At 47.8% G+C, this 23,698-nt stretch overlaps 1 protein-coding gene across 12 annotated transcripts; it reads right to left on the bottom strand.

Moving 5' to 3' along the window:
• Positions 1–283: 283 nt before the first annotated feature.
• CPNE9 (copine family member 9) lies at positions 284–23,295 on the bottom strand. Of its 12 annotated transcripts, XM_029243714.1 has the most exons (22): positions 23,158–23,295; positions 22,705–22,828; positions 22,131–22,171; positions 21,966–22,012; positions 21,769–21,872; positions 21,283–21,319; positions 21,059–21,061; positions 20,724–20,800; positions 16,986–17,049; positions 16,766–16,869; positions 16,464–16,568; positions 12,187–12,228; positions 11,344–11,419; positions 11,184–11,237; positions 10,698–10,759; positions 9,918–9,964; positions 8,791–8,972; positions 8,432–8,559; positions 3,688–3,790; positions 2,926–2,983; positions 2,479–2,552; positions 284–670 (listed from the first exon to the last, which is right to left on the bottom strand). In XM_029243714.1, exons 1-22 carry the CDS (start codon positions 23,261–23,263, stop codon positions 485–487), a joined length of 1,824 nt encoding a protein of 607 aa, XP_029099547.1. In that variant the 5' UTR covers positions 23,264–23,295; the 3' UTR covers positions 284–484. The 12 variants fall into 12 exon arrangements, with proteins under 12 accessions (XP_029099547.1, XP_029099548.1, XP_029099550.1 ...); XM_029243715.1 differs by lacking the exon at positions 21,059–21,061; XM_029243717.1 differs by lacking the exons at positions 12,187–12,228; positions 16,464–16,568; positions 16,766–16,869; positions 16,986–17,049.
• Between the last annotated feature and the right edge of the window lie 403 nt (positions 23,296–23,698).

Raw genomic sequence — 23,698 nt, 5'->3', positions numbered from 1 at the left:
GAGCAGAGTTATACAGAATCATCTTAAAGCTGACCCCTTTGGAGGTCAAGAACCCCTTTTAGAATCTGATAAAAGCTATGGGCCTCTCCCCTCAGAAAAAATGTACACACATAAAGATTCATTTGTTCCTTAACGTATTTGAAGAATGTCTCAAGTGTTAGATGAATGTGTGTTAGGATGGGGATGAACCCTAGCTGAAACTGTCCTTGCCCCCTCCTTCTCTTGGTGTGGCCCCAGATCCTGGGTCCCTCCCTCCCCAAGACCCATGAGACAGAACTGGAGTAGAGATCAGCTTTATTATTGGCATGAAGGTAGGGAGTGCCAGGCCCTCCTATGGTTGAGGGGGCAGAGGGCTCGACCAGCCAGTACCGATCCTCCAAGCTGGCCTTCCAGTGAGGCCCAGGGTTCCAGGTGCCTCTGGCTTTCAGCAGAAGCAGTGGGTGGGCAGGTGAGTAGGCTGCTAGGCTTTGGATAGGTGGGCTATTCAGGGATGCTCTGGAGCTGGCGTCGGCCTGGGGTTGGCAGGGGGTGGAGGGCGAGGCTGGATGTCCCTGGTGCGCATATAGGACAGTAGCTGCTCTGGGATCTCGGCCAGCACGTCCTTGGCTAGTCGGGCCATGCTCAGCACCTGGTTCCCTGACCGGTCGACATAGTCTCGGAATGGGACAAACTGGGACAGGCACAGACAATCAGATGTGGGTGGTGGACAGAAGAGAGGGGAGTGGGGAAGGCAGCAGTAGGGAGGCTTCCTCTTTGACCCCCTAACATCTCTTTCCAAATATCACACTATCTCTCTCCCCCATCTTGAGGAGCTTTCTACATTTGCTTTCTCTCCACCCACTTTTTTTTTCACCTTCTGTTCACCCTCAACCCACTCTAATTTGGCTTCATGTAGTCTACTGAAACTGCTCTCGCTAACGATGTCAACAGCACCATTTTCCCAAATTAGTCCAGAGGGCAATGATTGTCAGCCTCATCTTGCTGACTCCTCTTTAGCTTTCTATTACATTTGGCCATAATCTTCCTGAACACTTCCCCCTCTTGACACATTACATTCTTCTAGATTCTCCTAACTTTCTGGATGCCTTTCCCCCCACCCTCACCCCCAGTCCTCTGGGTCTACCTAATCTCTAAATCTGGTGCCTTCTCTCAGTTCTCTTCCTGGGTGATTTCATACACTTCTGTGACTTTACAAACTGTTCCCTGGATTAAGAGATACAAACTACTATGTATAAAATAGATAAGCAACAAGGATATATTGTATAACACAGGGAATTATAGCTTTTATCTTGTAATAACGTTTAATGGAGTATAAACTAAAAATACTGAATCACTATGCTGTATACCTGAAACATATTGTAAATCAACTATACTTCAATTAAAAAAAAAACAAAACCTGTTCCCTGATGACTCCCCAATTTATACATCCATCCCTGACCTCTTTTTTAAGGCCCAGAGCCACATATTTACTTGTCCATATCACATCTCCTTTCATTGGTCTTAGATACCTCAAGCCCAATGTGTTTACAACGGAATTCTAGGCTTGTCTGCCAAATCTGCTCCTCCTCCAGCTTTCTCTTTACCAGTAAATGGGATTAGCACTCACCCAGTGGCTCAGTATAGAAAACTGAGAATCATCCTTGAAGCCCTGCTCCCTGTCATCATTTAATCAAATCTTCAACTCTTGGAAATTTTTCTTAAATAATCTTTTGAAACTGCTTCTTCTCTCCATCCTTACTGCTGCCATTCCCATCCAAATCCCCTGTACTACTTCAAAGGCTTCTTCATTAACGGGTCTACCTGCCTTCTCTCTTGCCCTGCTATAGTCCACCGTCCTGCAGCATCTCTGCATGTCTTAAAATGCAAGTCTGACCACCCCACTTCTCTACGTAAAATCCTTCAAGAGCTTTCCAGTTCTTTTAGAACAAAGCTCTGAGCTTCACCATGACTGGCAAGGCCTTGGCTTCCTCTTCCTCTCACTCCCTGTGATCCTGCCACCCTGGCCTCTTGCCCTCTCCATGATTGGGCAAGTTCTTTTGAGCCTAAGGGCCTTCTCACGTACTGCTTCTCTACCTGTAATGCTTATACCTCCTTTAGATTTCAGCTCAAATGTCATTCCCTCGTAGTAGCCTTCCCTGACTACCCTACCTAATCAGGTCCCTGTTATAGGCTCTCATTGTGGCATTTGGTGTCCCTCTGGAGCACTTATCACAATCTAATGAGATGTGTGATTATTATTGGTTGCCTCCACTAGAGGGCAGGAGCCTTGGGATCTCCTACACTATGAATCCACGATGGCTGCAGCAACCTGCCTGTTTCTCAAAAAGAGTTTGTTGAATGAATGTAGGTAGGCTGAAAGAGTGAAGGGAAGAAAGGCAGGTGATTAAGAAGGCAGTAAAGGAGAACAGCTGCTAACTTAGCCTCTCCTTCCCACCGTGCCTTTTGACTCCATGACTTCCTCTCCCGGGTCAGGTCTACCTGAACGATGTCCCGCTCTGCATAGCGTCCCCTAGAGGACACGCGCACATCATCACCATCCAACTCTTCCATTGCTGCGGAAAAGACACCCCTCAGCTGATTGGCCTTTCCCACACCAACCCATGTTGCCCCCTCCCTCTTAGCTCCCCTTTGGAGTCATCACGAGAATGCCTAACGGTTGTATCAAAGTCCTACAAATATTAGGCATTGTAATGGAGTTATTATTATGCCCTCCCACGCATTCCTTCATCCCAGGAACCCCAGGAGGGAAGTATTTGTATCAACAGCCTCGGTTATGATGAGGAAACAGGTTCAGAGAAGGTCTGTGACTTGGCCAAAGTCCAGCACAGGCATCCATCCTATCTTTTCTATGAGGCAGGCCTGGGTGCCCAGATCCTCCCCTATTTTCCCGTTATTGGTCCCACTCATGGACACCCCCCATCTTACCCTCAAACATGGCTGGTCCCACACCGACAATAATGATGGACATGGGCAGTGAGGAGGCCTGTGAGGGAAAGAGGGTAAATGGTTGGGGTGAGCAGGCACAACAAGGGAAGTGGCTGTTGGGAGACAATTCTGTGTGTGTGATGTTTCTGCACATCTTACAAGCAGAAGCACTGATTCCCTTTGTGTCAGATTATCTTTTCAAGGATGTCTCCATATGTAACTGCCTTGAAAGATACAGTGTCTTCCTACAGAGCAAAGGGCAGGTTTGTTTACTGTCCAGTATAATATCTTGCACTGGAACAAAGGGAAGGCATGCTTACTGCCCATTATAAAAGACTCGGGCTCTCTACACTTAGGGTTTCTGTTCTATAATGCAACCCACTGTGGGTACAGGTGTCATCTGGCCCTCTGCACATTATCTTGTGGGAAGCGGGACTTAGTGAATCAGAGCCAATGCTGATAGTTGAGCTACTGCTATTGCTGGGAATAGCAAAGTCCTTTGCTTTTTTTGGCCACGCTGCATGGCATGTGGGATCTTAGTTCCCCAACCAGGGATCGAACCCATACCCCCTGCAGTGGAAGCACAGAGTCTTAACCACTGGATCACCAGGGAAGTCCCACAGTCCTTTGCTTTTGTGTCTGCTGCCAGCATCCATGAAACTGGCAGGTTGACTTGTTAGCTTGCGTGTAGGGTAAAATCTCAACCCCTTCACGGTTATTAACAGTGACCCCTCCCTTCCAAGCCCTCCTCCTCAGACTCACACTGACAATGGCCTCCTTGGTCTGTGTCATGTCAGAGATGACCCCATCAGTGATGATGAGCAGAACATAGTACTGAGAACCATCAGAGATCTTGGCTGCCGCCCTGGGTGAGAGGCCAAGATCAGAATTCAGCTGAAAGCCCAGAGTTCAAAGGAATGTCCTGTCCCTAAAACTTCCACAGCCAGCACGTAAGCAGTGGTCAAGGACTGGGGCTTCTGAAGCTCATGATCCTTCCCCAGACCTGGCTGCCTGCCCCACCTACCATCCCTCCAGTCACATTTATAGAACACTCACTATAGCAGGTACTGTGTTTAGGCACTGGAGGTACACAGTGAGAAAAAAAAAATCCATCCCAGTCCCCTTGAGAGGGATGCTGATCTAAGAATCACAGAAATAGCTATAGAATTGCACTTGTGATGAGAGTTGGGATAGAAAGAGACACTGCTATGACAGTGTCCTGTAGGGGATCTTGACATGGCCCAGGTCAGTGAAAGCTTCTTTAAGGAAACAATGTTTGAGGATAAAGGAGAGGAGGACGGAGAAGAGGCTAAGTGAAGGGGGAGAATTATTCCAGGTCGAAGGAACAGCATGGACAAAGGCCCCATAATGGGACTGGAGGAATCCTACACTTTCTGGAGCCCAGAAAGTGAAGGAAGCAGAGTGGACCATGTGACTGAAATGAGGTGGGGCCCAAACCACACAGGGCTTTGTTGGCCCTGGAAAGATGTTGGTATTTATACAAGAACAAGACCAAAGACTGAAGGCCTCCTTTCTTCCCTCTCTCACCCATTTCTCCTCTCTCCCTTCTCCCCTCTGCTGACCACATCCCATTGCCTAGGCTTCTGGGTCCTCAGCCAGTCTAACAGCTGCTCCCAGAGCTCCTTTCCCTTCTCTCACTATCAGTCTTTGAATCCAAGATTTTTTGATCTGAAAAGGACTTCAGAAGTCATTAACTCTAGTCCCCTTATTTTACATATAAGAGAAACGAGACCTCAGAGAGCACAAAGGCCGTGGCAGACCTGGTCTCTTGACCTCCAGTGTCGGGCCCTGTGTGGATTGGAAAGGATGGAGTTGCACTCTCCAGTAAGGTAGCCTCTATTGAAATTTATATTAATTAAGTTAAATAAAATTCAACATTCAGTTCCTTGTTCCCCCTAGCAACTTTTCAAGCTACCATATAGGACATCACAGATACAGAACATTTCCGTCATTGCAGAGTTCTGTTGGACAGTGCTGATATCTAAGCTTGATATAAAGAAGGAGGAAAGCGTGGTGAGAGTGGAGAATTCAAATAGCTCCAGTTCATTTTGCCCAGGGCCCAGGGTGGGAGTGGGCCATGATCCGTTCCTGAATCCTGGCTGCAGCCTCCTCATAGGCTTGGGCTGGTACTGTTTCCTGTCACTCACCATTTTGCAAATAATCATTGCACACCTGCTATGTGTCAGGCCAGGCACCAAGTTTGGGGCTGAGCATGCAGCAGAGAATTGGACATTGTCCTGCGGGGTGATGGATGCTTTCACCACTAAGATGCAGTGAGGTTAGGGCTTTGAGGACATGACATCTAACCCAAGACCTGAAAAATGAGTAGGAGTTAGCCAGGTGGAGGTGGAGGTGGGGTGGGGGGAGGAGGGGAGGGTAAAGGGAAAGTGTTCCAGAGAGAAGGAATAGCACGTACAAACCAAGAGAGTGTGTTCTAGGGGGTGCACGTGGGGCCACAGAAGAGAGATGAGGCTGGAGCAGTGGGCAATGGCCCCCTCATGAAGGGATTTGTGAGCCAGGGCATTGGGGGGCATGGAAGGGCGTTGGGCACGGGAGGTACATCTTTGGCTCCCTGCTGATGCCTGGCATTCCCAAGGCCATTTAGACCTGGAGCTGGGTGACTGGCTGGGGAAGGCCAGTCTGTGCCCCACCTGGCTGTGGGGTGGGAAACGACAAAGAGTCGTCTGTGATCATCAAAATCACAGCCGCACTCTTGACATACGTGATCTAATTTAATCCCCACCACCATTCTATGAGGTAGGCACATTTTTTATTCCAATTTTTAAAATGAGAAAAGTGAAGTTCAGAGACATTAAGTAGCATCCCCAAGGGGTGGTGCAGCTGGGGTCCAAGCCCACGCTTGAACAACTGAACCTAAAGCCTGAGCTCTTGATTCCTCCAGTCTTCCTTCCAGCCTGCTCTCTGGATACTCCTCCGTACACACTGCACATTCTGCTCAGAGTATACTGTTCACTGTTTACCGAGCTCACCCTTCATACCTCTGTGCTTTTCACATGTGGTTCCTGCTGCCAGGCCTGCTCTGTGCATCTTCCTCTGATAAAGTCCAGTTTGCCCTCTGCACCCAGCCAAGCAGTCAGTCCCCTCTGTGACTAGACTGCCTTGGGTCTCTCAGACTCTCCTTCTCCCTCTGCCTTCTAGGATGCCACCCACCAAGACGGGCTGTCTGCCCTTCTAAATGTGTTCTCACATCCCTGAGGGTACCAGCATGTGTACCAAGGGGAACCCAAGGTCACAGGATACCGGAAGCACTCATTATACTATATGATTTGGTGGATGAAGCTAGATGACTCTAAGTACACTTAAAACACCTCCCCCCCCCCAAATTATAGCAAACACGGACACAATATCAGAAGAATGTAAATTTGCATGCATTTTAAAGATAAAATATGGGGATTTCAAAGACATTTTCAGCTTGGCTGCTTTCAGCTGTGCCCCCAGTTTCCCCTAGGGGAAGCGGTTGTTTGCCTTTGCCAACAGGCAACTTGCTGGAAAAGTCTGGGAAGCTCCGGCCTACAGAAGGTAATGATTTGTTTATATTTCTGTCTCCTGCACCGAGGCAGGAGATCTCAAGGGCTGAGCCTAGATCTGATTCATCTGTGAGTCTCTAGTGCCCCAGCAGAGAACTGAGCACACACAGATGCCCTTAGAATAGTAATAATGATAATAATAGTACCAGTAATAGCTAACACCTATAGCACTTACAATGTGGCAGGCACTGTTCTCAGTGCTTGACAAATATTAATTTAGTTAGTCCTCACAACAGCTCTATGATACTATTCTCCCCATGTACAGCTGAGGAAACAGGCATAGAGAGGTTAAGAGTCTTGCCCAAAGTGACACAGCTAGTAAGTGGTAGAGTGGGTGTAACTTAGCTAGTCTAGCCCCACAGCCCACATTCATGCTACATTCTCCTTTATGGAATGTTGACTGACTGAATGAATGAATGAGTGAACTTGCCCAAGATAATATTTAAGAAGTCTGTTTAATAATAACAAAAAAATGTGCTCAGGTTCCATTATTAAGTGAAAAACTCAGTAGTGAAATATTACATGTAATTTGACTGCCATTATGGTTGCATAAGGAAGACTGTCAAAAACTATATATACATCCACATTCCCATGGGCCATATTCTGGGTGATTTCTTATTTAATTTCTCCATCCTTGAAATTTTCTACAGCAATGTTATGTTACTTTTGTAATTAAAGAAACTATTATCTCACTACGAATTAAAAAATAACTATTCTTTATTAGAGAAAAGGCAAGTCTCTGGACATCCAAGTCTCCCTGAAATCCTTCCACTTTTCTTCTCTTTTTTTGTTTCATCTTTTTACTTTCAAGTTTTCTGAGGTACTTTGTTTTCGATGGGTCTCTTCTATTTAGCATACTACGGTTTACTTATTATTTTTTATTCAATCAGAAAAACTTTAGGTTCACTGACATATGTTTGGTTTTAGTTGTCATTTTATTTTATCTGCATTTAAGAAAATCATTTGTTACATGAGCTGGATTTTCTTTGCATTGCGTTTTTGTTCTGAAAATTTGGAGTTACTCTTTTGTTTTTAGAAGTTACTCTTCTATAGTTTAATCTGCAACTTAAGCTCATTTTAATCTACCATGAGCACTTACTATGGGCCACACACTGTGCTAATCATTCTTTTTTTTTAAAGAGTTTGTAATTTCTTTTTTTTTTAATTAATTAATTTTATTTATATTTATTTTTGGCTTCGTTGGGTCGTCGTTGCTGTGCATGGGCTTTCTCTAGTTGTGGCGAGCAGGGACTACTCTTCGTTGCGGTGCACGGGCTTCTCGTTGCGGTGGCTGCTCTTGTTGTGGAGCACGGGCTCTAGGCGCGCGGGCTACAGTAGTTGTGGCTCACGGGCTCTAGACCTCAGGCTCAGTAGTTGTGGTGCACGGGCTTAGTTGCTCTGCGGCATGTGGGATCTTCCCGGACCAGGGCTTGAACCCGTGTGCCCTGCATTGGCAGGCGGATTCTTAACCACTGGGCCCCAGGGAAGTCCTAATCATTCTTATATTGTTATCTAATTTTAAATTTCCAATAACCCTATAAAGAAGGTACTATGGTTATCCATTATTACACCTATTTACAGGGATGAAATGGAGGCTTAGAGAAGCTAAGTTGCTTCAGGTCACATGGTTAGTGAGTGGTAGACCTGGGATCACTCCCAGGTCTGATGCCCAAACTTGTGCCTTACCCACTGTTCTGTAGGCCCTTCTCTCTTCCCCAAACTTGAGGCCTGGGTTGTTGTTCCCAGGGAGTGGGGTTGGGGTAGTTTGTTGACACCCTTTCTACCTCAGAATAAGGCATTATGTAACCTCTTTATAACAGAGCCTGGCCAACACTGAAAATTTCACCTTCTCCCCAGAGTGGTCCTAACTATTCTTGGGAAGTCAGTTCACTGTCTGGGTCCCCTTAATTTCCCCCAGCCCCACCCAGTTTCCTTACCTGGCCACCAGGTTGATGACAGGGGCGAAGTAGGTGGGCCCGTAGAGCTGCACCGTGCGCAGGCTCTGGAAGTAGCTCTCCAACACGCCCTCAATGCCCACACAGTTGGGGTCCTCATCATTGTTGTTCTGTCAGGGAAGATGCCCTGCTGGGCTGATCCTAGCTCACTCTTTCCTTCTTGCATCGCTGTCTCTCAGAGTCCCCTCCAACCTGCCCCCTCCCTGCTCTGCCACCTTCTCCTAGCTCCTCCTGCTACTTGGCAGGTCCTTGACCCTTAGAAGAGACATAAGCAGAAGAATTTGTCAACTTGGGTGGGCCAGATGCCAGGGCATGGAGTCTAGGCTCTGGCCATACCATACCAGGGGGAACTGGTGGGAGATCCGTCCCTCGGGAGGCAGCTTGGCCCCAAAGCCGTAAGCTGGGAACAGCTTGTCACTGTCATAGTCCTGGATGATTTCTCCCACTGCCTTGAGGGCCATGGCATAGGCGCTGAGCTGATAAGGACTCATGTAGTGCAGGGAGGTGGGCTGCAGGGGATTCCCTATAGGGAAACAGGAGCCCCACCTCATGGTCATCTTGATGATCTATTAGTTCACCTGCCTATCATTGTATGCATCCATCCACCTATCCATTCATCCACTCTTTACCCACGTACTCCCTCATTATTTTACCCAGTCATCCAAATGTTCATTTATCCATCTATCCATCCACCAACCCCTATATGTATCCATCAGTTCATCCACATACTCATACATCCGTTCACCCATCCACTGGCCATAAATCCATCTTTCAGTCTACCTATTCATATCCATCTGTCTGCTTCTCCATTCTCTTATCCAACTATCCACCCACCTAACCATCCATCCATCTATCCATCCATTCACTTGTTCACCTGCTATTTCTCTTTCTTTCCCATCCATCCATATAGCCATATTCTTTCATCCATCCATCTCTATCCATCCCTATCCATCCCATTCATTCACCTGCCTGTCTATCCTCATATGGATCCATTCACCTGTCCACTCATCCATTTCCCCAATTTAAACATCTGAGCGTCTGTGCACCCACACACCAGTTCATGCACCCACCTGTCTAACCCACCGTACTCACTCATTACCCATTTGCCCCTCTGTTTATAAGTCTGTCCACCCACCCAGCCATCCACCCATTTACCTATTCATCTCTCATTACACTCCTGTTCCCTCGCATCCATTCATTTACTCATCTGCTTCTCAAGTTTGTAGACCTATCTATCCTTTCAACTTTCTTTGATCCATTTACCCACTTATTTTTCTGTACCCTCTCCTACCATTACATCCAGTAATCTCCTCACGACACTCCTGCCCCAGTATGAGCCTGACTGGGCCTTGCCTCAAGCCTGGGCTTTCTGGGTAGCTTAACTCTTATTCCCAGGTTGGAATCCAGGCCAATCCCTAGTGACTTCTTTAGAATTCCTCCGTACCCCATTCCCCCATCCATGCCTCACCATTGGAAGCTGTGAAGTCAATGGCTACTGTGAAGTTCAGCTGCGTCCTATTGGGGAAATAGATGGATTGAGAAGTGAGGGACTAATAACTTACTATACCGGGATTTCTCAAACACTAGTACGCATATAAGCCACCTGGGAATCGTGTTAAAATGCAAATTCTGAACTGGATGGTCTGGGTGGAGCCTGAGATTCTGCATTTCTAACAAACTCCCAAGTGGGGCAGATGTTGCTGGCCCACTGAACACGCTTTGGGTGGCAGAATTAAATGCCTGCTGCATGACATAACGGGCGCGATGGAATTTAATTTAACCCTTACTATCGTCCTGAAGTAGTACTTAACAGCTCCATTTTACACTGGAGAAAAGTGAGGTTTAGAGAAAACAAGTACCTTTCTGAGGTCAGCCTGTGTCCCCTAAACCAAGCAGGATGTCCCCTACAGCCTGCTTATCGTTTCCCTCTTTCTTGGCTTCTCCCTCTTGCCTGGACATATCTTCTGCCTGGGCCCCAGTAAGGTTACTGGGGACACCTTTGAAAACCACTGGTCTGTCATCTTCCCAGGGCGGGCTGGAAGCTCGGGTTGAAAGGCAGCCCCATGGAGAGAACTAAGGTGGGCGGCACTCTGCACTTTATAAAGCACTTTGTAGTCTGCCAAGTGTTTTAAAGTTTATCCTCATGATCTCTTTGGACCCTGACCATTAATGAATAGTAAAACTGAGGCTCAGAACTGGGAGTAACTCATTGCTGGGCTTTCAGCCAAAAGCTTGGCCTGTGACTCACCCTCCCTTGATGTAATCGACAAAAGTGAACTCAGAGTCCACAGAAAAGGAAAGCAGCGTCACCTGCGGGACAGAAGAGGCAGCCCTGCTACTTTGGAAAGTGTAGTTAGGGTAGAAAAAGGGAAAGACGCACTTGATTTCACCCCCTATCCCACCGTGTCCAATTTCTGAAAGGGCAAAAAGGGGAAGCTGTCAGAAACATTTGGATTTCCAAAAATATATTAACTTGGGAAATATAACTTAGGTTTTCCCCCAAAATCTGCAAAAGAGTAAATTTCAAAACACTTTCCTTAGGTGAGAGAAAAAAAAATTAAAAACAAAACACAACAAAAACTTAAATGGTGCCACCTTGTATCCAACATTACTATATCCAAGTAATCTGTGCCAACAGCTTTCCCATACCCTCAACATTTGCCATGTCATGCTACGTCAGTGGGGATAGAGACAGAAGGATCCAGGGAGGGACAGGGCTCTAGGGAGTACTCACAGTTCCCGAGTTGACATATTTCTTCTTCTTACATTTCTTCCGAGGGTTAAGTACCTAAGTGAAGAAGATAACAGTGATGGTGGGAAACAGGATGGGAACCACAGACTGAGCACACTAGGATGGAGGGCCTGGGCAACCTGGGCAGGGCTGGAGCTCTCACCTCATACACTGTGAACTGGTTCTGGGCCTTGCTCAGCTCTCTGTAGCTGGTGGTAAACTCACCGATGAAGTCGTGACTGCAATGAGATCAGAGGTAGGTAAGCAACAACTGCTGGTGGTTTGGAGACATCTCTGAAACCAGTCTTTTTTTTTTTTTATTTAAATAAACCATTAGAGTACTGGGAGGTAATCTCATTAGTTTTATTTTTTTTTATTTATTATTATTTTTAAATTGATTTATTTTTTGGCTGCATTGGGTCTTTGTTGCTGCTCGCGGCTTTCTCTAGCTGCAGCGAGCGGGGCTACTCTTTGTTGTGGTGCACGGGCTTCTCATTGCGGTGGCGTCTCTTCTTGTGGAGCTCAAGCTCTAGGCGTGTGGGCTTCAGTAGTTGTGGTGGGCGGGCTCAGTAGTTGTGGCTCGTGGGCTCTAGAGCACAGGCTCAATAGTTGTGGCGCACGGGCTTAGTTGCTCCACGGCATGTGGGATCTTCCTGGATCAGGGCTCGAACCCGTGTCCCCTGCATTGGCAGGCGGATTCTTAACCGCTGCGCCACCAGGGAAGCCTGAAACCAGTCTTTTATTTCCACTATCTGTGCCTCTGCTTGGGCTGCAGGGCACTGGGGCTTGGGCTAGAAGGGGGACCAAGCTAAGGGGAAGAGAAGGGAAGAGACAGTGTACCAGAGAGACAACTGAGGGCATCAGTTGTACCCAAGGTCTTGGCATCTGTCATCAACCTTTCTGGCTCCCAAGGCTACTTTGGGGTTCCTAGTGAATGTACTACATATTTCAGGGAACTGTTTGTGTTAATTATAGGAGAGGGCAGTACTATGTGGGGCAGTGCTACCTTCCATCCCGGTCCCAGTCGTACACATCAATCTTCACTGTTCTGAAATGCAGGAGATAAACGTAGGCTGGGTGTGTATGATAAATCTGAGACACCCCCACCCACTTAACTATACATAAATCATCTTCCAATCCACCCATCTGTCCTTCTATCAAACTTCCTCCTATCCGTCCTATCTATTCATCAGTCCATGCACATACCCAACTATCTACTGCCACTACCACTATTACTACTACTACTACTGATATTTATACTGCTGTTACTATACTTTACTCTTGACTTTTTTTTTTTTTTTTTTGGCTGCACCACATAGCTTGCGGGATCTTATTTCCCCAACCAGGGATTGAACCCAGGCCCTCCGCAGTGAAAGGGCAGAGTCCTAACCACCGGACCGCCAGGGAATTCCCTACAACTTATTGAGTCTTACTATATTCCAGGTATTGTTCTCAGCACTTTCACAGACTAATTTAATTTAACAATCATTCTATAAAGTAAGAACTATTGAGATAGCCTCATCCACCAGAGGGCAGACAGCAGAAACAAGAAGGACCACAATCCTGCAGCCTGTAGAACGAAAACCACAATCACAGAAAGACAGACAAGATGAAAAGGCAGAGTACTATGTCCCAGATGAAGGAACAAGATAAAACCCCAGAAAAACAACTAAATGAAATGGAGATAGGCAACCTTCCAGAAAAAGAATTCAGAATAATGATAGTGAAGATGATCGAGGACCTTGGAAAAAGAATGGAGGCAAAGGTCAAGAATATGCAAGAAATGTTTAACAAAGATCTAGAAGAATTAAAGAACAAACAAACAGAAATGAACAATACAATAACTGAAATGAAAACTACACTAGAAGGAATCAATAGCAGAATAACTGAGGCAGAAGAACGCCTAAGTGACCTGGAGGACAGAATGGTGGAATTCACTGCTGCAGAACAGAATAAAGAAAAAAGAATGAAAAGAAATGAAGACAGCCTAAGAGACCTCTGGGACAACATTAAACACAACAACATTCGCATGATAGGGGTCCCAGAATGAGAAGAGAGAGAGAGAAAGGACCCGAGAAAATATCTGAAGAGATGATAGTCGAAAACTTCCCTAACATGGGAAAGGAAATAGCCACCCAAGTCCAGGAAGCACAGAGAGTCCCAGGCAGGATAAACCCAAGGAGAAACACGCCGAGACACATAGTAATCAAATTGACAAAAATTAAAGAAGAAGAAAAATTATTGAAAGCAACAAGGGAAAAACGACAAATAACATACAAGGGAACTCCCATAAGGTTAACAGCTGATTTCTCAGCAGAAACTCTACAAGCCAGAAGGGAATGGCATGATATATTTAAAGTGATGAAAGGGAAGAACCTGCAACCAATATTACTCTACCCGGCAAGGATGTCATTCAGATTTGACGGAGAAATCAAAAGCTTTACAGACAAGCAAAAGCTACGATAATTCAGCACCACCAATCCAGCTCTACAACAAATGCTAAAGGAACTTCTCTAAGTGGGAAACACAAGAGAAGAAAAGGACCTACAAAAACAAACCCAAAACAATTAAGAAAATGGTAATAGGAACATACATATCTATAATTACCTTAATGAGAATGGATTAAATGCTCCAACCAAAAGACACAGACTGGCTGAATGGATACGAAAACAAGACCCGTATATATGCTGTCTACAGAAGATGCACTTCAGACCTAGGGACACATACAGACTAAAAGTGAGGGGATGGAAAAAGATGTTCCATGCAATGGAAATCAAAAGAAAGCTGGAGTAGCAATACTCATATCAGATAAAATAGACTTTAAAATAAAGAATGTTACAAGAGACAAGGAAGGACACTACATAATGATCAAGGGATCAATCCAAGAAGAAGATATAAGTATTCTAAATATATATGCACCCAACACGGGAACACCTCCATACGTAAGGCAAATGCTAACAGCTATAAAAGAGGAAATCGACAGTAACACAATAATAGTGGGGGACTTAAACACCTCACTTACACGAATGGACAGATCATCCAAACAGAAAATTAATAAGGAAACACGAGCTTTAAATGACACAATAGACCAGACAGATTTAATTGATATTTATAGGACATTCCATCCGAAAACAGCAGATTACACTTTCTTCTCAAGTGCACACAAAACATCCTCCAGGATAGACCACATCTTGGGTCACAAATCAAGCCTCGGTGAATTTAAGAAAATTGAAATCATATCAAGCATCTTTTCCGACCACAGTGCTATGAGATTAGAAATCAATTACAGGGAAAAAAACAAAAAACACAAACACATGGAGGCTAAACAATATGCTACTAAATAACCAAGAGATCACTGAAGAAATCAAAGAGGAAATCAAAAAATACCTAGAGACAAATGACAATGAAAACACGACAACCCAAAACCTATGGGATGCAGCAAATGCAGTTCTAAGAGGGAAGTTTATAGCCATACAAGCCTACCTCAAGAAACAGAAAAATCTCAAATTAACAATCTGACCTTACACCTAAAGGAACTAGAGGAAGAAGAACAAACAAAACCCAAAGGTAGTAGAAGGAAAGAAATCATAAAGATCAGAGCAGAAATAAATGAAATAGAAACAATAGCAAAGATCAATAAAACTAAAAGCTGGTTCATTGAGAAGATAAACAAAAGTGATAAACCTTTAGCCAGACTCATCAAGAAAAAGAGGGAGAGGACTCAAATCAATAAAATTAGAAATGAAAAAGGAGAAGTTACAATGGACCCTGCAGAAATACAAAGAATCCTAGGAGACTACTACAAGCAACTCTATGCCAATAAAATGGACAACCCGGAAGAAATGGACAAATTCTTAGAAAGGTATAACCTTCCAAGACTGAACCAGGAAGAAATAGAAAATATGAACAGACCAATCAGAAGTAAGGAAATTAAAACCGTGACTAAAAATCTTCCAACAAACAAAAGTCCAGGACCAGATGGCTTCACAGGTGAATTCTATCAAACATTTAGAGAACAGCTAACACCCATCCTTCTCAAACTCTTCCAAAAAGTTGCAGAGGAAGGAACACTCCCAAACTCATTCTATGAGGCCACCATCACCCTGATACCAAAACCAGACAAAGATACTACAAGAAAAGTAAACTACAGGCCAATATCACTGATGAATGTAGATGCAAACATCCTCAACAAAATACTAGCAAACAATCCAACAACACATTAAAAGGATCATACACCACGATCAAGTGGGATTTATCCCAGGGATGCAAGGATTCTTCAATATACGCAGATCAATCAATGTGATACACCATATGAACAAACTGAAGAAGAAAAACCATATGGTCATCTCAACAGATGCAGAAAAGCTTTTGACAAAATCCAACACCCATTTATGATAAAAACTCTCCAGAAAGTGGGCATAGAGGGAAACTACCTCAACATAATAAAGGCCATATATGACAAAACCATGGCAAACATCATTCTCAATGGTCAAAAACTGTAAGCATTTCCTCTATCAAGAAGGATTCATCTATCCAACCAAACATCCAGCCATCTGACATTTGTCCATCTGATCATCCATTCTTCTACATAACCATCCACTTATATGCCCATCCATCCTGCTACCCACTCACCTATCTTCATACTGCCCATTTGTTAGATCATATGGTCAGCCTATCCATCTACTTTACACTCATCCACCAACTAATTCATCCACTAATCCATCCATTCCCTCTGCTATCCATTCATGTGTCTATCCATCAATCTACCTGTCATTCCACCTGTTTGTGCTCCTGCTTTTTCAGTCATCCCTCTGCCTCTCCAACCAACTCACCAATCTCTCATATACCCATTCATCCTCTCACACATTTAGTCATCCACCCATTAATCCACCCATCAGTCCACTCATCCATTCATCTGCTATCCATTCATCCATCTCCCTCTACCCACCCACCAGTCCTCTTATACACCCATCCACATACCCATCTAGTCATGCACCAGTTTATCTATTCATCTGACCACCCATCCATGTATCTGCTCACTCATTTGTTCATTTGCCCTTTCATTCATCCATCCATCCATCCATCCATCCATCCATCCATCCACCTATTCATCCATGTGGCTATCCGTCTGCTTCCCCATGCACCCATCTCCATGTCCAAAACTCTGTCTCACTGAGTAGGATCCTCCAACACTATTATGACCCTTCTACCTTCATTCTTGGGCCCAGGAACCCCACTCTCACGCCCTTGTCCCCTTACTCCTTAGCTTATGCTGAAGCAGACCTGTCATAGTCTCCATTGCACAATACCCGCACAGGGATGCTGAAGGGCTGCCACACAGGATTCAGCGTGTTTTTCACAACCTCCGTCTTGTGGCAGATGGTGAACCTGGAGAGGACAGGAGGATTGGAACCTGCCTTTGGGGTAGGACTGAGCCCAGAGACAGGGCCTGATACTCTTGGAGATTCAAGCACATATCAGGCACTGCCTTGAGTGGATTCTGGGCTCAGGTCCCGGTGGAGTCTAAGATGTCCCAGGCTAAGAGCCCTAATGGGCCCATGGTCACAGTGGGGGCAGTGACTCACGTGCCATCCTCATTGCTCCTATAGAACACAAGGAAGGGGTCTGATTTCCCAAAGAAGTCCTTCTTGTCCAGCTTGTTTGCACACAGCTGCATGGTGGCAATATCCTATGGATGAAATTGGGCTATTGACACTCAAATTGCTCACAAACTCAGACAGCCCACTACAGGGAGTTTGGGGAGAGAAGAGAGCCTCCTGGGTCTAGTATGTGGCCCTTACTGACCCGACAATTGCTAAGCTCCTCTGCAGTCAGCAATATGGTCCCACACTTCTTGCCTGGTACACCCCTGGAAGCAGAAAAAGCCTCTTTGTGAGGGGAGAGGGGAGAGTAGGAAACAAGAATTGGGGTGGCCAATCTGGGATTGGGTAGGTCAGGGGATCCAATCTGTCATTGACTGACAGTCCCGAGTATGTCCACCTCTGTCCTAGGTGGCTTCTGGTGGGGAAAGACCTGACTTTGACTGGGGAAGGTTTCTAGTCTGGAAGGAAGGGGTTAACCTAGCCTACGTGGACATATCATAATGGTAGCATAGGAAAGACATAGGATTTAGAGTTCTGGGCAAGTTATTTTCCCTTTCTTTGGGCCCTGGTTTTCTCTTTATGTAATGGGAATCTTGCCCACCTCTCAGGGTTGTGAAGAGATCAGAATGAATGCCTGGAAGGAAAAGCAGTTGGTAAGCTTGGTAGATATGAAGGTGGTTCTCTTTCTCAAAGCAGGCTCTTCATCTACGACACACCAGACACTGTTCTCGGTATGAATTGGCCAGTTGGCACTTTCCAGCTCTGCTAGACCCTGCCTTCAGGGAGCTTCCAGGGGAAGGTGGGATGTCAAAGCCAATAGGCAAGTAGAGCTTGATGTAGCGATCCTAACGAGGGAGAGGAATTTCTATCCAGATCTGGAGCAAAAGGGCTGGTTTGTTAGGTCAAAGATGCTGTGCTTTCTGAAGACTGTGAAGAGTGAGATCAAAAAGTCCAGGGCAGCCTTATCTTCTTCTGACCCAAGAAGGGACACTTCCATGTGCCCAAAGGGTGCATACCAGGATACCCATCCCCAACTTGCCTTGGGTCTCCAAGCAGTCAGGGACCCTGTTGATATGGGCCTGCAAACCCTAACCCCCATGGGATCCAAAAGTGTGGTAGAGAGGAAGCTAGGTTAAGAGTATTCTCAGTTCAAGTTTTGACTCCAGCTTGCTATGTAGTTTTCCCCATCTTTAAAATGAGAATTTGAACCATTTCTTTGGCTCCTTTGATCTCTGACTCTCTGTGCTTTAAAAAGACAGAGCGTAATGAGTACAGGGACTCTTCACCTGCACGTTCAGAGCCGAGTCGCTGATCCTACTGCCTTCTCACTGTTCTTTGCTTCCTTAATGTTCTCCCTCATCTCATCACCCAGTGTGAATTCCAGTCATTCTGGACTATAATAATCACTCCCTTGCATCCTACTTCTTTTCCCGTACCCTCTCTCACTTCTATATACTTATCTGGCAGAACCACAGCCCTAGTTAAATCCAATTCTCTGCCTAACCTGTATTACACCTGTGCAACTGAATATGGCCAGAGGAAAACACACATTCATGCTAATGGCTTTCATTTTAAATGTGTGACCACAAACCTCAAGAGGGTCCTTAATCATACCGTACACCCCGAGTCCCTTCGCGTTTCCAGTTCTGCGAGATGGCAGTTTCACTCTTCCTCCCCCCTCCTCACTCTCGGCCAGTGGCCTTGTTTGCTACCTCACTGACAAAACTGAAGCAACCAGGGGGAGTGTCCACAGACCCACCACGCACCTACCCTGCCTCCAGTATCTTCTCCAACACGAGGCCTTCCTACCGTTGCTATAAATGACTATCCGTGTGCCTACTTACCCCTCCACTGTGTGCTACTTTCCACACCCTCCCTCTTGCCTGCACAGGGACGTCACTCTAGCAACTCTCCCCCCCCTTTTTTTTTCTCTTTTGGCCACGCCACACGTTATGTGGGATCTTACTTCCTCAACCAGGGATTGAACCCACACCCGCTACATTGGAAGCATGGAGTCTTAACCACTGGACCGCCAGGGAAGTCCCTCCCCTCTTTTTATTATGTCAAATTTTCAGTTTCTACTGGATCATTCCCATTAGCATACAAATGTGGTATAATTTTTCTCATGTTAAAATATTACAAACCTATTCTTGCTCTCACTTCCCTCTCCAGCCACCCCTCCTTTTCTCTTCTCCTCTTTGCAGCAAAACCGCTTCAAAGATTCCTAATTCCCATTCCTCTCTTCCATTCTCTTCTAAACCTCCCCAACCAGGCTGTCACTCCCATCTCTCCTTCAAAACTCTGCTTGTCAGGGTCACCGGCGACCTCCATCTGGCTAAACCCAATGGCCAGTTCCCGATCCTCACCTTACTTGACCTGCAGCAGCATTTGACATGGTTGGCCACTCTCTTGTCCCTGATAAACATCCTTCACTTTGCTGCCGGGACAGCACCACCTGCTCTCGGTTACCCTCCCATTTCACTAATGATCCTTCTCAGCCTCCCTTTCTAGCTCCAATTCGTGGAGTCCTTGATCTTCCCTCTCTCCTCACTCCCTTAGTGATCTCATCTAATCTCATGTCCTTAAAGAGCACCTAAGATTCACGTTTCTTATTGCCTATTTGACATGTCCACTCAGATGTCTAATAAAAATTATGAATTTCAACAGGTCAGACTGAACTCCTGGTTGACTTCCTCCCACAGCTTACTCCTCCCTCACATTTAAAAAAAAAAAAATCATCGTTTATGGCAACTCCATCTTTCCATTTGTTCAGGCCAAAGACCTTGGTATCATCCTTGTCTCCTCTTATCCTCTCACATCCATATGCGATCTGTCAGGAATCTGTTGGCTCCACCTTCAAGATACATCCAGAATCTGACCAATTCTCCCCTCCTTCACTGCTAGCACCGTGGATTACTTCTACCTTTGTCCACCCAAGGTTTAGTCTCAACCCGGCAGCATCCTTTGAAAGCAAGTCGGATCGTATCAGTCCTCTGCTCAGAACCCTCCAGTGACTTCCAACTCCGAGTAAAAACTGAAGTCCTTACAGTGGCTACAAGGCTCTAACTGTCAATGCTCCAAACTCACCTTCTCCTTTCTTCCCCCTGCTCACGCACTTCCACCCACACTGGCCTCCTTGCTGCTCTTTGAACACATCAGACTTCTGCACTGGCAGTTTCCTCTGCCTGGAACATTCCTCCTCCAGATATCTGCACAGCGCACTCCCTTGCTTCCTTCAGGTCACTGCTCTGAAGTTACCTCTCTAGGAGGCCTGCTCAAGCATTCTGTTGAACACTGCAACACCTACCCACCCAGCATTTCCAGTCCCCCTAATTCTGCTCTACTTTGTCTTTATTCCTCAATATTTAATGTCTTCTAATATATTATGTAATTTACTTATTTATTATGTCAGTTTTGTACTGTTTTTCTCCCCCTTCTGTTATATAAGCTCCCTGAGGGCAGGAACCTTTGTTTTGTTCACCACTGCAACCCAAGCCCCTTGAACAGTGGCTGACATAGAGTGAGTATATGCCCAGTAGTGTCTGTGGAATGGATAAATCCCTGGCGCCTAGCACAGGGTATAGCATACAAAACAAGCTAATAAATATTTAGTGAGTGAATGTAATGTAAATTCCAGAGAACTTGATTTAGTGAGGAAAGCTTCCTGGAGGAGAAAGGCTTGGAAGTGGACCTTAAAGGTTGAATCAGACTTAGAAAAAGAATGAAAAGGGTGAGGAAAGAGAGAGACAGAAGATCCGTCAGGCCTGAGACTGACTTGAGCAAAGCCCTGGAGGTTGGATTTTCCCGGGAGGGTGATGGAAGCCACTGAAGGCCCCTGACCAGGGGAATCCCAGCCTCCATCAGTACAGGGTCGGCTGTGTCTTTAGGAGGAGCATTTGGAGGCCCACCCTTCCCCCGCTCCCCTTCAGGTTCAGCTCACGTGAGGGGTCGCTCTACTCGGCTGCCCTGGCCTCCGATCACCTCTCCCAGGGCCAGGAACGCTTGTCCCAGGAAATCCTGCGCCGGGATACAGAGTCAGCGGGGCGAGGACCGGCTGGCGGCGCAGAGTCCCAGCCCAGCCCTGGTGACGCTGCTGCACTGACCACGGCGACTGGAGGCAGCGGAACCACGCGGCCGGGGCTTTAAAGGAGGCGCGGGGTCCCCAGGAAAGCTGCCCTTCTTGGTCCTGCCATCACTTTAAGCCAAGATACCATCCCACCCCTCGCCTTTCACACACCACACATGTCGCCCCCGCCCAGCCCCGTTCAGCCTCACCTTCTGAGGGTCCCAGCAGCAGTCGAGAAGGAAGAGTAGCAGTGAGTAAGAGGCACAGGCGGGAAACCAAGGCAGGAGCAGGAGAGGAGGGCAGGGAGGGCAGGTTCGGGGCCGAAGAAGGTCGAGTCGGGTTTGAGGGGGAGGAGGGTTCTAAGGAGGGTCGTTTAACACACACTGAGCGCCGCCTGCGTGCCCAGCCAGCCCGTGAGTGAACGGTCGCTCACCGGTTTGGAGATGTTGGTTCTGGAGTCGACGTTGTACCTGGGAAGAGAGTGGGACCAACATGGGGCGGGGCTGGTGGGAGAGCCTGGAAAAGGAGTCGGATTTCGAGTCCAGGTTAAAACTGTGGGTGGAAGGAGGGGCAGCCTTGCACCCGAATTCAACCTGGACCTCCTTTGGGCAGGAGTCGGCGTCATTGTGAGTCAGACCCGGGGCGAGGCCAAGTCCGGGGTCTGCTGGGGGCAGGGTCACGTCAGAGGTAGGGCTTGGGAAGGGGCGGAGGGTTGGATCTGACCTAAGAGCAGGGCCAACCTAGACTTGTGGGCGGAGCTAAGGCTGAGCCGAGCCCTTCGGAGTGCCACGGAACAGGGCTTGGGGGTGGAGCCAGGCCGGGGGTGGGGGGTGGGGCCCGCGTGGGGGCGGAGCCATCCGGAATTTCGGGCGGATCGAGGTCGGGGGGCGGTCCAAGCCAGATCCGGGGCGGGGCTCACACATCGAAGCGCAGGTTTTGCTTTTCCTCGAAGAAGTAGTCGAGGACGAATTTGCGCACGAAGTCTGGGTTCAGCGTGTTGTCGATCACCTCGGTCCGTCCGAACTGAATGGAGAGCGGAGAGTCAGCGCGAGGCCTGTAAGGGGGCAGGTGATTCCCAGGGGCGGCTCCGGACTGGCCAAGGGTTCTAGGACTTACCTCCCGCCACTCTTGGCTGGCCCGGCTCTGCGTGTAGAGCACCACCACTGCAGGCGGGAGCGGGGGCGGGGAGGGAAGGACTTCAGGTCGGCCCGCACCCCCTCCCCGCCCCTCAGTCTTTCCCGGACCCCAAGTTCCCTCCCTCCTGGCCCTGGTGCCGCCTACTGGGGTCGGACTTGGAGAAGGTGTCGAGGTCCAGCAGGTTCCTAGAGAAAGGGACAGACAGACGGACACGGGGTGGATCATTCTGGAGCCCATCGCCTCGAACCTGCCCAGAGATGGGCACCTGGGGAGGCACGGGGCTCACATCACACTCCCCTCCCCCGTTACTACCTCCGGCTTGGGGGTGTGTGTGTGGGTGGGTGGGGGGGCCTCCGCGTTATCAGCACCCTGGACAACACCGGAAATCTCCGCCCAAGAACCGTTTCTCTGCGCACTGGACTGCCTCCAAGGGCCCAGGAAAGAGGGCTAGCCCCCAGAACTTTGCCCTCCTGGGGCGCAGATCCTACTGGACCCCCGAGACCCGTCCCTTGAAGCCGCAGGCTGAGCCCTCTTTTGTGGTTGGAGCTGTTCCAGGAAACCCCCTTCCCGAGTCCGCTAGCGACTCCCCTGAGTCTGCAGCCGCGATTTTCCTTCCCGAATGCTGCTTCCCCAGCGGTCTAGCCCCTCTCCGCGTTGAGCCCCGGAGCTGGGTGGTGCTGGGGCAATGCCTAAGCCCTCCCCAGCGTGGCCCGCTCACCGGCAGGACACGGTAATTTCAATCTTGGTGGCCGGGACGCTGCGCTCAGAGGCTCCGCTGAGCGACATGGCTGGTCGGCTGGCCGGAGCTGCGGCAGGTTGCGAGACGGGGGCCGCCGGAGCTGCTAGGGGCGGCGGCGGGGTCGGCCCATGTGCCGCCGCGGCACTGGCGGCGGAGGCTGCACTCCCTCCAGCCCTGCGCGCACTCTTGCTGCTCGCGCCTTCACTGTGGCCGGCGGCGCAGCGGCTCCAGATGGCAACACAGCCCCGCCCGGCCCTGCGGGTGGCCCCCACCCCATTGGAGCAGCCTCGAGCAGGCCAAAAACCTTACACAGATTCGAACTCCAACCCACAAGGTGGGAGAGTCCTCCCAGCGCGTTTCCCCGGGGCCAAACCCAGTGCCCCCCCCCCACATCCCCGCGAGCTGTCCCCGAAGCTGAAGGGTTCCAGATACCTGGTGGGCGTTGGGGTCGATTCATCTTCTTGAGCCGCTCGCTCAATCTGCTTCTCCTCCTTCCCACTCCCGTCCTCCCTCCCTCAGTCTCTGAAGAGTTACACATTTGCGTGACCTTGGGCAAGTTACTTAACGTCTCTGTGGCTCAGTCAGTTCATTAGTAGAATGGCCATTAATAGCACCTACTCGGGGTGTTGTAAAATTTCATAGAGAATAATCCACAGAAAGGATTTAGCACAGGGGATTGTACACAGTAAATACTCAAGAAATGTTCACCGGCATTATTTCCTTCTTGGCATTCACACTGATGACCTCTTTTGTGTTTAGAGTCAGAGGTCAGTAAATGGTGGCCGTTACAGCACTGTGCAAAACCTTTTGTCCATGTCCTTGAACCCGCATGATTTCATGGTGTTAAGAGACGCAGACACACTCTGTGAGGATGCAACTCACTCCAGGTCACACGGTAGGTTGTCAGCCAGGTCCATCCTCCCCACATCACCTACTACCTCCAAAGCCCTGGAAGCCAATCCCTCACCGAACG

Source organism: Monodon monoceros, unplaced genomic scaffold, assembly GCF_005190385.1.
Source record: "Monodon monoceros isolate NGI ecotype Baffin Bay Population unplaced genomic scaffold, NGI_Narwhal_1 Super_Scaffold_3, whole genome shotgun sequence".
NCBI classification, from domain to species: domain Eukaryota; kingdom Metazoa; phylum Chordata; class Mammalia; order Artiodactyla; family Monodontidae; genus Monodon; species Monodon monoceros.
This window is presented reverse-complemented; position numbering and strand designations above follow the sequence as displayed.